Source organism: Apostichopus japonicus, chromosome 20 (genome assembly GCF_037975245.1).
Source record: "Apostichopus japonicus isolate 1M-3 chromosome 20, ASM3797524v1, whole genome shotgun sequence".
Classification (NCBI taxonomy): Eukaryota; Metazoa; Echinodermata; class Holothuroidea; order Aspidochirotida; family Stichopodidae; genus Apostichopus; species Apostichopus japonicus.
Genome location: NC_092580.1, coordinates 20,566,318 through 20,581,391, shown reverse-complemented (window position 1 = coordinate 20,581,391; position 15,074 = coordinate 20,566,318). Strand labels below are relative to the sequence as shown.

General features: G+C 35.2%; 1 protein-coding gene across 4 annotated transcripts in view; it reads right to left on the bottom strand.

Annotated features, from left to right (window-relative positions):
- Positions 1 to 15,074, bottom strand: part of LOC139961679 (plexin-A4-like) — a 93,271-nt gene that overhangs the window by 63,510 nt on the left and 14,687 nt on the right. For 2 of the 4 annotated variants that reach the window (XM_071961069.1, XM_071961068.1), the window contains exon 2: positions 97 to 1,309. In XM_071961069.1, the coding sequence (XP_071817170.1) occupies positions 97 to 1,269 (1,173 nt within the window). In that variant the 5' untranslated portion in view covers positions 1,270 to 1,309. Of the gene's footprint in view, positions 1 to 96; positions 1,310 to 2,440; positions 2,681 to 15,074 lie in introns of those variants that run through there. The other 2 variants (XM_071961070.1, XM_071961071.1) reach the window with 2 other exon arrangements.

Below are 15,074 nucleotides of genomic sequence, written 5' to 3'. Positions count from 1 at the left end.
CTATATGATATGGGCCAGTGGGCCATTTGTGAATATCCACATAATGTACCCCATTCTTATAACAATGTCATTACAATTACTGGTACCTCTACTTACCAGGGCCTCATTGACTGAGCATGCTGTAGATCCAGCCCAACTGATTTCTGTATTATCTGTTCCCTGTTGAGTACAGTCCAATCTTCTGTCATAGAATGCTTGATTGATGTCATCTACAGAGTATATACAGATAGCTGATTCAGATGAAGGAGTGGAACTGGTGAGTGACTCTGACTTTGAAAATGATGCCACCAGTACATCCTTTAATTCTTCATCTCCATCCAGAGAAAGAGAGGCAAGGTGCGCAGATTGAATCAAGTTGTAATCATCATCCTCGTTCATTCCACCACAAACAAGAGGAAGTTCAATATAGGAATTAAAGTTTGGATCACCATGACAAAGTTGAACTAATTTAGAAGTATATCTACTTATGGTGCTGTAATCTCTAAGTTGTGATGCAGCAAAGTAGCTGAACTGACCGCTAGTGAAACCATAAATATAACTGATGTTGAATGGCTGATCTGCTGGAGATACATTTATGATATTCGGAGGTATTGTTATTTCAGCATGATCAGAGGTGACTTTAAATAATTGATCATCTGGTGGAGAGCGTGATATTAATCTTGTTGATACCGTTGGTACATCTCTTAACCAGTCACCATACGATGATGCAACATAAAGGACCCTATCCGTGGCTCCATTAGCAATAAAGGCAACAGCCAGACCAGATGGTGTATTGGGTACGACCTCTCGTATTGAATCATCAAATGTAATATTTAGACTCCCAGGATCTCTGATGCGGCAGGTTCCTTGATAAATACTCCCACATGTGATCAGACTATTCTGATGAACTAGGATAACTTTATTGTAATTATCTGTAATAGTCTTTGGTTCCTCACAATTAAATGGAGGGGGTCTACACTCTGGACTGTCATCAACAGGACCTGTTTGTTCAGATTGTATTAAATGTAAATCACTGTTCAATTTATAAATGTAATTCAGTCCTCCGATATACAAACTACCATCACTTGGATCAAGGAATTGATTCTGAAAAACAGAGTTGGAATTTATAGGAATTGAAAATTGAGGATAGCTCTGAGCTCTCGTTCTGCATATAAGAAACGAAAATACTACAGTAAGGAAGTGGATGTTTGTGAGTGATCTCGGAATCTTCAGCAGCTGGGTAAAAGCGAAACCTGTACTTCCATCGCCGGGCCTCCTAATGGCAGCCATTTTGGAATTCTTCTGTCTCACTGTGCTATTACACTCTATCCTGGCGGAAGGAAAGCAGAAGAAAGCATTTTAAGTAATTTTTACATAAACATATGCTGTGTATTATATAGTGTTTAGGCATGCATTTATGCAGGTATGCTTGCATACTAAATAATCATATTTAATGTAATAATAGTTTTCAGTCTCTGTGTATTGTAAATGAATGTATGTACAGGAGAATAACTATAATCCCATACAGCATATATAGCAAAAGTACTATGCAAAATGGGCAACTTGCTATAGTGTAGTATCTGTATAACAATTTTTTCACACAGACAATTATACTATTTTACAAAGTGACAAAACATTGAGCCTTCAAAACTGCTACACAAACTTTGAAAAATAATTTATGCCCCGATGTGGCACCATCAAAGCATCCAGATAACATACAGATGACAAACATATAAGAGAATGTAGCAAAATGTCTCCACCAAAAAAAAAAGAAAAAAAAGAAGCTAGTCTGATGTGATCATGCATTTGATCAATATGAATGGCAACAGAAAAAAAAGCAACCTAAAGCAATGGGAAAAAAAACCTAAAATGGATATTTCAAAGAAACATCCAGTACAATGTTGGAAAATTAAATTTACGAAGTTGATTTATTAGTTTTCAAGTGGCATAGTTTTTGTAAGCAGCTCTTAGAAATTTAAATATCGTACCTGCTTGTTAACCAACAGAGCTTCTTAGCGAATATAACAGAAAAATGATATGTTGCTAAAAATATTAAACGATGCTTCAAAATGGAATTAATTATTAAAATTCAATCACTATGACAAAATCACAACAAACTGAGTAAAATTTTGAGTGAAGGAAGGCACTGAGATTCCAAGACCTTGCCCATCGAATCTGATGCAATTAAATTTGCAAATAAATAAGTAGTACATGCGTATACCTCAAATGACAGACCAAATCGCAAATATAATGAAATTCCTCATTTTCATGTATGTATTAACTATCATTTTACCAATAACAAAGCAAAAAACTTATACACTATAGTCAAAGTAAGAGACAAATTAAATATTGAGAGAATAAAATAAAAATTAATTTAATCAAATTGTGATGATGAAGAGTAAATGGATTCTACAACTCAATGTATCCATAGCAACAACCAGTTTAAATTTGTGTCACAAACCTCCACCAACAAACAACGATAATCCAAATTAATGTCAAAAACACAAGAACACTGCACACGTGGAAGTATACCTGATCTATAATACACAACAGCAACTTGGATCAGTATATAAGCTTCCAACTTCCTAAGATTGCCTTGTGCCTAAAATATCTACTACAGGTTTATACTGTCCTTTATCCATTCGGTCTTTTATTAACAGGCTTCCATAAAATCCCACTCGCACAATGGCATCGGCAGTGATTTTTTTCGAAAGGCTTTGGTTGGTTGGTTCAATTGAATGGCTCTGAAAACAAACCTGGGTGCGATGCACTCAACTCTCTACCAATGAAAAGGCAAGAAGCAACATGCCATGCATTCCCTAACCAGACACAGTAAACTAAAAGTAAGTGTACACATCGCTCATGGTGTACATAAAGCCAGCCAGCAGGGGTTTTGGTTGGCTGGTCTGAGTCTTACAGAAGCCTCCGACAGCTTGTAACGGTTTCGCAATCTTCACAGGTGAATTCAGTAAAAAACCATAAATTGACTATATCGCCTTTCACCATGGCCGGCCAGGTATGCAATAATGTTATGCAAGGGTCCTTAGCAACAGATGCATAATACTTCACGATTCTAATCAAAAAAGTCGAACTGTGAAGTTATAAACATCCTCAGAGTCATGTTTCACCATGGCGATGATTGACAGATCACATCTGCGACTATAAGGTTATAATTATTGAGAGAATTTATTAAAGCAGCTTTTCTGGTTCAGTCGCATTCTACAATGCTGTTGAAGAGAGTAATGCTTAACACAAGATTTGCAACAAATTATCAAACCATCCACCTTCTAGAATTGTACTTTGACACACCATATAATGAAGGTAAAACCAAAAATCTAAATAACATTTTGTCACTGAGACAGTTCCTAACACATCACTTCCAATGATTGAGAGTATACTTCTTCTTTGTATGAATTTCCACCAATCATGAAAGGAATTTATTTTTAAAATTGAGTTTCTTACAGTCTTTTGACTTTTGAAGTTACAAACAATTGTTCTCAGACATCATCATTGTTATCTGGATTAATCTTAAGAAAATACCAAAATATGAAATGTCAACAGTAAGTTTGACAAATTTTAAAATTCATTCTTGATTTCACTTGTGGCTGGTTTTTGGTTTTTTTTTTTTACCTGTATCTATACTTTAATAGATGAAGGAGATCAAAGGATATTCTAATGGAAAATGTTTAGATTGCCTTGCCATTGTTCAACCGCTTGTTTATAAATTCATTTATGCGTTCATTTGTTTCCGCAAACCCATGTGAGTATTGATGGGAATGTAGTCATGCACACTATGATTGAATCTACCAAGGGGAATATTAAACATGGCTAATTTAAGTCTATAAAAGAGACATAGCATATGTTTGAAAAACAACAGCTTCAGTTTTTCTGAGAGGAACATGTATGCCTACAGTACAATACAATACAGTAATACCAACATTTCAACGTTTCGTTTTCCTCCAAAAATTATGTGTAAAATTAAGTGGGCCTGACGTTTCGATCCTAGCAGGATCTTCTTCATTCAGCCTCTGAAGAAGAGCCTGCTATAGGATTGAAACGTCAGGCCTTCTTACTTTCACACAAGACACACATTCTCTTACACAGGCTCTTTAGTGGATATGCAGTTTGTTAACATTGTTTGTTTAATTTTGATCTACAAAACTTATGGTGATTTATGTTTAATTCCATCATTTTTGCTGACCAGATTAACAGACTTTTTCATGTACACTGTATGTGTTGTACCTTTCTTCTTAATTCTGCTAATTAATGGTACAGTACAGTACCACCAGATTGTGGCAAATTTTAGCACAAACATGAAGCTTTCATTGAATTCTCTGCATTTTTCCTGAATTAATGACATAAATGAATCAAATTACCGCCAGTTACAGTACAACAAACAGGGGCTTGCAGATATCAAAGGAACGTAATAATCATCCACTCCATCAATGATAACTTTTCTCTGAAACTCCAATTTGCTACCGAGGACACAATACCCCGTACTACTTTCTCTTGAAGATGTGAACCAGAATGATTTCCAATCTGTTCAGTTTTTGGACAAATCCCTACTTTTCTAAAGAATGTCAGGAATGCTAGCAAGTCTACTTTGCTCACAAAGAACTTCCTGCTGGCTTTGCAGAGGCTATTGTAAGGTGAGCTGGATCATCTAAATGACAATGGGTAATTATAGCTAACGCCATGGCTGTGGTTACCAGGGGGAGGTCAACTCGAACTAATGTGGACACCATCTTTGGTCTAGAAAGGACGCAAAAAGCAAGAAAAGTTTTGAAAGGTGTTTGAAATCGATGAAGTTTATTTTGCCAAGTCTGATGTATGTGACCAAGGAATGAACCAGCCTAACCAGACTGGGAGTGTTAAAATTATAATACTAACAACCTACGTATAACCTAAGCGTACAGTGATTGAACAAAGCTGTATTGGTACAGTAGTTTATAAAACAGAGGAGACAATATGTATACAATATGTATATATATCTTGGGGGGGGGGGGGGGAGGGGGGGGTAAGGTTAGTCCAACAAAACTCACAAACTAAATTACACCATGCAATACAGAAAATACTGTGTATGATCAATGACAGTGTAAAGCGTGAAGTTGTCTTGCGTGACCATGCAAGTTGCAATTTTAATTTGAGTAATTCACACTAAATCTGATAAAAAATATTTCAGCATTAATTATAGTATATAGTTACACCACAACACTCTCACGAATAGTGTTAACTGGCTGCTTGGAGTGGCTAGTATGGAGTACAGTTTCACCCTACCGAATAACATCTTTTATATGCAAACTCATTCCTTTCTTCATATAGCTTTGTTGTACAGTATGTCACCATCAAATTCTTGAATGCTTGAGATTGGTATATGATCCACCAATAAACATCTAACTTGAAACCTGTTTATGAAATGAAGCACCGCCAAGCTTACTTCAAAATAAAACTCAATTTAAATTAAAGTGGCTGGCAGGTATTAAATTGATGTTAATCAGATTCCTACAGTCAAAACTTGACTTACTGTACGGTGACCAGAATTAGGGTGAGATGTAGGCTTTGATTAATACAGAAAAATGCTAACAGAGTTGAATACTCTGACGGATATACGAAAGGACTATATTATACTTTGCTTTATTCAGCAATACAACTTCTTGACACTTTAACACCTGTACAGTACAGAAATGATAACATGTGTTGGCTAACTCTACATGCAGAATAGTGAGTGTGCAAGTTTTGTGGGCCAAAGTAGATACTATTGTGCTGCATAAAAATCAGTTTTAGATCTCTTTGCATTTTGTAATACAAAGCATCCATTCACCACAAGTTGAAGCTAACCCCCCCCCCCCCCCCCTCCCCCCCTTTACTATTTGTATTGTAAATACTGTTTGAGATATTAATCAAAAGTTCCTGCTTGAGTCCTGTGTCATTTGACTATTATATACAAGATTCATTGCCAAATGCCAATTATCTCTACAAATTTCTTTAATTTTTCTCAACCTTTCTGTAATAAATAGGACTTTCTCAAAGGGGTGATGAAAGAAAAAAATAATATAGAAAACAGAATCTTTGTTTTAATTCTTCTCAACAAATCCCACAGGATGGGTGTACTTGACTGTAAGGTTGTCAAATGAAACAAAACTTTTTCTTGGATGTTGCCGCTTAAAATGGATATTTCAGTCACAAACTGACAGTCACAGAAATTCAAATGAAACTATTCATACCTTTCAAAATACATCATTTAGTACCCCAGGTGCAAGAGGTAATCCGACCTTTCCCCAAAAACACTTTGATGGCAAAAAATACTGCTGGTATAAATGTCAGTCTTTTACAAGACAATAATCTGTAAAATATAGAAGGATTATATTCTGTCTTGGACTGCATCGTTTTGGACGAGATCGTAAAGAGTAAATCGAAAGGTAAAAAGGCCTCCCAAAATGTAAATTTGATCAAAATCGTACTCCCTCGTGGAATATTATAAATTTTAATTCTTCTATTTGTGCTCTGACTTGAGGTTCTTTAATTTAATGCCATCGCTCAACAGCGTTTGAGGGAATGCCATTATACCTGAACCCACCCGCGCAGTGAGCTGGGAATAACATCAAACAGGTCAACTATGCTCGAATTGTTCTTCAGATACATCACAAGTAAAACTGTCACACAATTAACACTAACCCAAACTGTTTCTAAAAAAGTGAAATGGAAATGTTTCAACCACAGCATCCTGAGACTTTGTAATCCTTCGAATCTAATAACTCACTCATATCTTATTTAAATGTTAGCATTTAGCAATTTATAACTTATAATTACTTGAAAATAAACAAATGATTCATAAACCAGAAAGCCAGTAGCTTTTGTGATTCCTTGCCATACAATTTGCTGAAAATACTGTTCTATCTGACTATCGTAGAGCAAGTGAGTTAAATTTGTCCGAGAATCAAGTGTCACATACATAGAAACACACACACACACACCATCACAATCACAGATTCCTTGTATATGCTTCTGGCAAGAAATAAAAAATCTTCCAACATTTTTCAAAGTTCTTCAAGTTTGTACTTGTAGAATACTTATAATAGCACCTGAATAACTTGATTCCTTCCAACCTATTAACTATCGTAGTCTAAATACTACAGTAGCTCAATCATTAACCAGCCATTTAAGCAATATTGATTTTCAATCATAAATCAAATTATTTGAGGAACATCAATTTGTTTGTCAAGTGAATGTAAAATCAACAAACAGGGATTCTATGGTAGCTTCTGATTGGCTAGCAAAGGAGTGCTTTATACTAACAGTAGTTGACATTGGTTAATAATTTGATTGGAGTTTACACTAGAGTTGTTTGAATTAAGGCTGTGTCCAGAACTACAATGAATAAATATGCATTAATCTATTGAACTGATAACACATGTACTTCGCAACCCTCAATGATCATACAGTACGTACATAAATTCCTGGCCGAAAAATATGCTACAATGTCAATCAATGGTCAGCCATGTGCCAATTCCAATCCAAGCATCTTAAAGGCATCCTCCAAGGACTTACAGTATACTCCACACCTGAGGCAAATTCAGCCTCAGTCTGAGAATGATAGTGAAGAGGGCTTATACTCCTAGAATCTCATAACAATGCTTACATATATAGCAAATCTCAGTACACGGTACTTGGAGGCAAATATATTACCGTTAACTTAATTACACTTGCAATAGTTTAAAATTGTAGAAATTTGTTCAATATTACAGTTGTCATTCCAGAAGAGCGTAATTGTACCACATTATATGGTTCTTTTTGCAACAATGCAAGGAAAACATTTGGAGTCACACCGAACAGTACATGAAGATTGAAGAAGGTATAATTATAGCCAGCTGGGCCAGTTTAGTGAATTAACAGACCGATTATATACTCCAATGCAGTTAAGATAGAATCTAAGAACGTGATGCATCGATTCAGAAGGAATTTCCATATACTGCAATGATCATGTACTGTATCCTACTTTTGTATTTGTGTATTAAGTACTGTACTTACCTGTCTCCACCTAACAAGTGCATGCCAATGATGCCATGTATGATGATAATATATATTCCATATATATTCATATCTCTCTTCCACCCTTTTTCTTCACACCTTTCTGTTTTTGTCCTTCACCAGTTTATTCCCTACCCCTTCCCTTAATCCTCTCTTTGTCACTCCATTGTTTATCTCCTACCTCTCCTCTTCCCCTATTGGTTTCTTTCTTTCTTCTCTCCATCCCTTGTCTACTAAGCCCCTTACATCCATCTCTTTGGGTTCACCATGCTCATTAACCTGTCTGTATTCTGTGTGTGTTTTTGTACTTTCTGTTACTGTTACTTGTCATTTAGCCTTTGAAGAAGATCCTGCTAGGATCGAAACGTCAGGCCAACTTACTTTTACACATTCTCCTACACAGGCGCTTTAGTGGATAAGCAGTTTGCTAACAGTTTTATTTTATTTTAATATATATTCCAAATAACAAATCAATGGTCAACCTTTTAATCAGCTGTGATACCTCCTCGGAGGTCAATAATAATATAAATCATCTTTGACTGGCTGGTTGTAACATTATAAGACAATACTAAACAGCTGTACTATTGCTCCCACTACTGTAGGAATAACTTATGAGTTGCCAACAGGCACATATCACAACCGGCTCAGTTGTTTCTTTTAACAATATTAGGGTACATCCTTGATCAAGGTCATTTGAACTGACTGGTCAATTATCCAGATTTTTTTTATTTTTTTATTTTTCTTTCTTTTTCGGTTTGAAAGCTGAACTCATAGACTTAACTTAGCAAATCCAGGAAGATTGATGACTTATCCAACTAAACAAACTCTCCATAACATCAAACAGACATAAATTATAAGGCATCCTGTTCCATGCATCGACTAGAACAACAACACAACATGGTTCAACAAGAGCATCAATGACGCAGTATCTCAATACTGGAAGTTTTAATTTTGATTCCTAATTTCATATCTTTGCTCTGTCTCTACAATTATCAATATCAATCATGGTACAACAAATATATACCTTGCATTTTTGCTACTTTGCCACGAATAGTCTCTGCAGGTTACACTTTATCCTGCTAGTGTTGCCTTTAGCGCTCATTGCCTGTTAGTCGAAAGAACGACGTTGCAAGGTTTAGTAATGTCATAGAATATTTAAGAACTTGTTTTTTATGTGGTATCCTTCATCTTGGGTCAGTCTCTGTTGGACTTTTTGGTCATATAGTTTGACGTCAATGACAACGGCCAAATTAGAAAAGGCGAACAACTCAACCATATTCCTGATGCCTGCCTTGAGAGCTAGGCCTATTGACCTACTGTATGTTACTGTAGACTGTAGTGGTGACTACCATCAAAACTGTGTCCACTTCTAGATATCAAAACAACCCACGTTTTTCCATCTCAATTTTTCTGACATGGATTTCATGGATTTATGACTTGGAAAAAATAATGTAAAACAAGATTACAAATTTTTATATGCAAGTGATGGGTGGCCTCCTCCTCCCCTCATAGCCACCTCAGTTCCTCTCCATTTTGTTATTTTATTTTAATTCTTTGTACATTTGATGTCAAACATTACAAGTTCAAAAGAAAGCTAAACATACTTCTTATAACCTTATACATCTTATATCATTATAAATAAAACATAACCTTATACAATTTTGATAGTCTTATAAAAGTTGTGATGCTATGGCCGGCTCCTCTTTTATATGTACCCATCAAACAAACTTACCCTGGTCCTTCCTAGGAAAAGCTGTCTGAACACCAGTATAATGCTAATGTGGCTATCACTGAAAGCCTAATAGGCCTAGGCCTATATATATATATTTTTTTTTAAATGCACTAGGCCTTCAGTAAGTAGCCTTCAGAAATACAAGAACTTAGAATGTGTATACGTAATTATACTAAATACATGAAGGGCAATCAAACAAACTTATCATGGCCCATGCTCTGAAAAGCTACCTGAACACCAGTACTATCCTTAAATGGATGTTACAAAAACGAAGGCCTAATATAAATTAAATGCACTTCGTAGAATTCAGCAGTACAGAATGTGGCAATACACTACACCTGGCGTACCCAACTACAGTACAGAAAATTGGTCGTGAGGGTAGCCATTTTCATATATCTAACATGTAGCTGTCATGAGTCATAGCCAATCTGCTACAAAACAGACTTGGGGGCGGGGCTTAATCATCAAAAACGGACCTTTTTACTAAAAGTAGGGGCGGCAGCTCAGTGTTGTTTTAAGAAAGAAAAATCATTTAAACATCAAATAAAGCAAATAAAAGCCATAAAATGTCATATACATCTAGTAAAATATTCTTATTAATACCTACCTGTAAACAACAAATGAAAGTTTAAAATGTTAATAAAATATATAATACATAGGACCCTATCTTAGACGATACCACTGTTGAAAGACAATTCTATTCTCTTTCATAAAACATAAGTTTTGGAGCGTGTGCAAAAAAGGTTTGCCAAAGTGTGTTTTCAGCCCGAATTGGCCCGATTTGGACATAAATCGCTGAAAAAGTCACAGAATGAGATACAATTCTGGAATAAAAAATAGTAACTTTTGTTGGTCTATATGATATATTCTTGCTCTGGAAATTCCAGAGAAAAAGAACTTTGTTTGAAGATGCTGAAAAAGTTTTAAGAGAAGAGAGAGTCCCATTTACTGTTACAATATCTCTATACATGTAATGTATTGAGATAAAAATTACAAGAGTACTGTATGTGTATATCGCACCTTGTTAAGCAATAGTGGTGTGTTTCATTTAACATGGCATGACAAAATTTAGGTTTGCCGTTTATCTCAGTCACTTATCAAAAATTAATGTTATTATTGTATATATCTAGGCATGAGTATAGTTTTAAGTAAACAACTGTCATGTTGAGTTAAAATGTCTCTATCTCTTCGGTTTACATTGACGGAAAAAAAAACATTTACACAATTCAACCTACTGTAATGTGAAATTGCAAATATGTGATTGAGGAAACTTGTCCAAATACTGTATGTAACTTGGTTATAGAATCAGATGAATGCAAAGGTACAACCAGATGGAAACTGCACCTGACAATAAAAAGACAATTGTGATGTCCATTACATTTAATTTGTGAGAAACAATTTTCTATATCAGGAAAAATCAGTTATATTAGTTGATACTGTAACCGTTTCATTAAAAAAGACACAAATTTAGTTGTAATATTATATAGCTCAGTTGAAGCATTAGAATTTTGTTACAATAATGTTACAAAACAGTCAACAGTTTATACAGGTTCAAAAACAATTTTTTTCACCGAAAAAACAACCTTAATGTAGATTTCTATCCCAGATACTGACCTGAAGACAGTCAATTGGCTAGGAAGTCATTACATACTTCTAAGTATCATACTGTATATATTCATTTCTTGGAAGATATTGACTGTGAGTCAGCTGTGTACTTAAATATCTTGCTTTATACATAATCTGCAACATAATCAAGTTGTGACTTTTTTTGTAGGATAGGCACAGTTGTAGGCTGAAATTGACACACATATATGTACACAGTACAAAGATGAGTGAAAATTTATGTGAACCTTCACCCAACTTGTACGTCACACAATGTAACATCATCCCCCAACAGTACAGTACTTATACTTAGCAGATATATACGAGCAACCACTGAGTAAAAAACACACAATCCACACATATTTTTATAAAAAAATCCATAAATAATGTAATATTACTCCATTATAATTTCATTAAACTCTGAAAAAAAATCAAAAACATTTTTTGCAACTTTCCACAGAACTCCTGATTAGGTATACATTAAGTGATACCTACTGCTGTGATAGTTGATTTCCAATTTAAATCAAACTTAGGAACCTGGTTCTGTTTGCTATGCATGGTATGACCATGATTTGTGAGCTGTTTCTTTTCAACATAGATTTGAAGGGAGCTACTGCTGTCTGTTAGCATCCTGGTAGAAATATCCCACAAATATCTTTAAAAACCATTTAAGCAATATACATGCTGAAAATGCCTAAATACAGCCTTGTACAGTAAATGAAGACAAGCAGGTACCGCCGAATTATGTACCGATGCTGTACTGTGTGACCATGTTGTGGTTGCTAGGGCCTGTACCATGATGATCAAAATATGTGATTCTGCCTGACAAACCAAACTATGGTATTTCAAAAGTATGGTACCATTTTCAAAATTTCTATTGATATCTCACTAAAACATTGTGTCTTTCCACACAGAAAATGGACTATTGTGCTTATACTCGTCTTTGTGAACCCAATTCATCACAAAGTTCAGTCATCTCTGAGGACTGTATTTGTTCAAAACATGGCTGAATGAACAAACTCAAAGGATACAAATCTATAGCTCAAGTAAACAAAACCTGACTTAACAAGACGTATTCTAGGAAATAACAATATTAAATTATATTACAAAATCAGTGAAGGTAAAATGGCAATTGAGTAAAAAACCATACATTTCCTCTTTAAAAGACGGGTCCTTATAAAATTCAGCTCTTTTATAAGTTAAAAACAGGTTAGCTGTATATGACAATATATATTCAAAACAAGTTATGAGTCATTGCATAGAACATACGTCTTCCAAGAGATTGAACTTTTACCTTTAAAACAGTAAACGTCAAGTCATGTGTACGTCAGTCATGTCAGCAATATTTCCTTGGCAAAGGGCAGATAGTGTTTTTTCAAGTTCACTGGGTTTCAATAGCTGGACAACTTTTTAACAGCTGTGCTCATTACTTTTGAATCCAATTCGATCCATTTCCTGCAAAGAATCAACTACAACTCAAGCAGGTAGAACCATTATTTTAACAGTCAATTATATCTTATCATACAATTTCTCATTGATTCCCCCCCCCCCCCCCCTTAAATATACATTTTACAACACTGTATGGCAGCTTTATAGATTCTGTGTCTTATTTTACAACAGAGAGAACTGAAAAATGCTGTTAGTAATTTACTTACATCAAAATATTTGTTTCAAGAAGAAATCTTCACTACAGAGTAATGTTTATGTTGTTTTTTGTTGCAATTCTTCAGCTGTCAATGTTGAGCCAAAACATGCTAGAAAATCCAACAGTGGTCACCCAAAGTCACGTTCACATTTTTCAAACGTAAGTGTTCTATTACCCCTGTGCTACCCTCAACACATAAACCTATCCACACTTGATTAATTGTCCAAAATTCCCTCTGATAGCTGTAGCATGTATCTTATATTTTATGAACTATTTTTTCTTCTTTTTCCAACGTGTGCACTTATATTAATCAGAAATATTGCTTCACAGTACCAAGATTTTAAAAACATTTTGACTTACAATGGAAAATGCCAGCAGAATGTAACAGTCAAGACACTTACTCAACCACTATACAGTAGTTGTGGACTTTCTACTCATCAAAAGTTGTTTACAATAAAAACAATTTTTTTTTTAAATCCCTATTGACCAGAAGGAAAAAGAAGGAAGTTATGATTTCTTGCATGCATGTCTTTGTATCATCACTTAAGAATCAATTCTTATTTCCCAGGTCCTTCAGAGGGTTTATAATCCGCTGTTTATCTATCAACACAGGAAGGAGCAGAGCCATATATGTCAGGCAGGACATCATTAAAGTTGTTGCATACACTAACCACACTCACAGTAGCAGAAGAACACCACCCACAATGCAAATGGTTCAAATAAACAGAGTTTTCATGGGAAAAATTGGCTCCCTGTCAAAGATGGTCAGTTTATTTCTCTAGCTTGCACTTTTTGCACTTTTTGTTTCTGTTTAATCGCCAGAATCTCAGGAAATCAAGGAAATAGAATGACCATACGACCAAAATATTTGTACAATGTAAGCATATCTACACCTGTATTCTCAAAATTTGCAGAGATAAGTTTCGATCAAAATGAAAGGATTATTTTGTCATTCACTCACGCTGCGTCAGAATCATTTTTTCATATAAAAAGTTTAATTTTAAGAGTTCTTTATATTAAGAGGTAACTTTCATATCAAAAGATAAGTGCATCCCTGCAGAGGTCCTGGCTGTATCATGTGATACCATAGTGCTCAATGGCTTTGTACACCACATGCAAACTGGCACAGTGACTTGATCCTGACTGAAACTGGGGCAAGAACTGGCTAAGGCAGAATTCAAAATTTTTAAAGGCAGGCTAGATGCAGTACAGTGTACAATATATGTTACTTAGTTGAGTGCAAATTTAAGCCGGGACTGGTGAAATTCAGGTCCCTAAGTTCATGAGTGCAAAATCGAAGAAACAGTTTTTGTGCACCAGTTGAAATAAATTTCCTAAACCAGAGATAGTACACAAAATGTGGATATTACTATATTAAATTCCCTGTCCTGAGCCACCAAAGTCTTTACAAATTGGAAAATACTTATTTTATCAGCTTTTCTCCCCCTCCCCCATTCCCCCACCCCCTTACTATTACTAACCTACAAAAGTTTGTTTTTTTATACCTTTGGTCAGACAATCATAAAACTTGCTGTTTCCTGAGAAACTGTACAAGTGTATGTGATGGAATGTAATTAAGATTTAGATCAGTGACATGGAGGGAGGGTCTTTATAGTTCATATTATATTTGTCCATTTTCATATTAAATGTAGCATATTATCATTGCCATGTTATACCATTGTCAACACCCCTCCTTCCCCAACCCCCCCCCCCGCTCCCACTCCCTCAACTTTTTTTTTCACTCCAAAACACCACTTTTGGGTGCTACTTTACGGTAACTTTAACCATCAAGTTAAAAAACTTAGACAAAAAGCTGCTTTTAAGTTATATCCTTCCCATCTCAAGACCAAAGCCTATATGGATTAATTCATAATGGCCCTTTAATTCTGATCTAATCCGCCATCGTCCTTGTTTACCCATCCACTGCTATCAAACTATTACCAACACAAAATTTATGTTTTGACAATAAACATCACCAATACAAAGTATGTACAGAGGTCAAGAAGAGACCACCAAGTTCATTGCAGTAATAAGGCACTGTCCATAATAAGATATGCCTACAATGCATTCTTGTACTGCAGAGTGGAA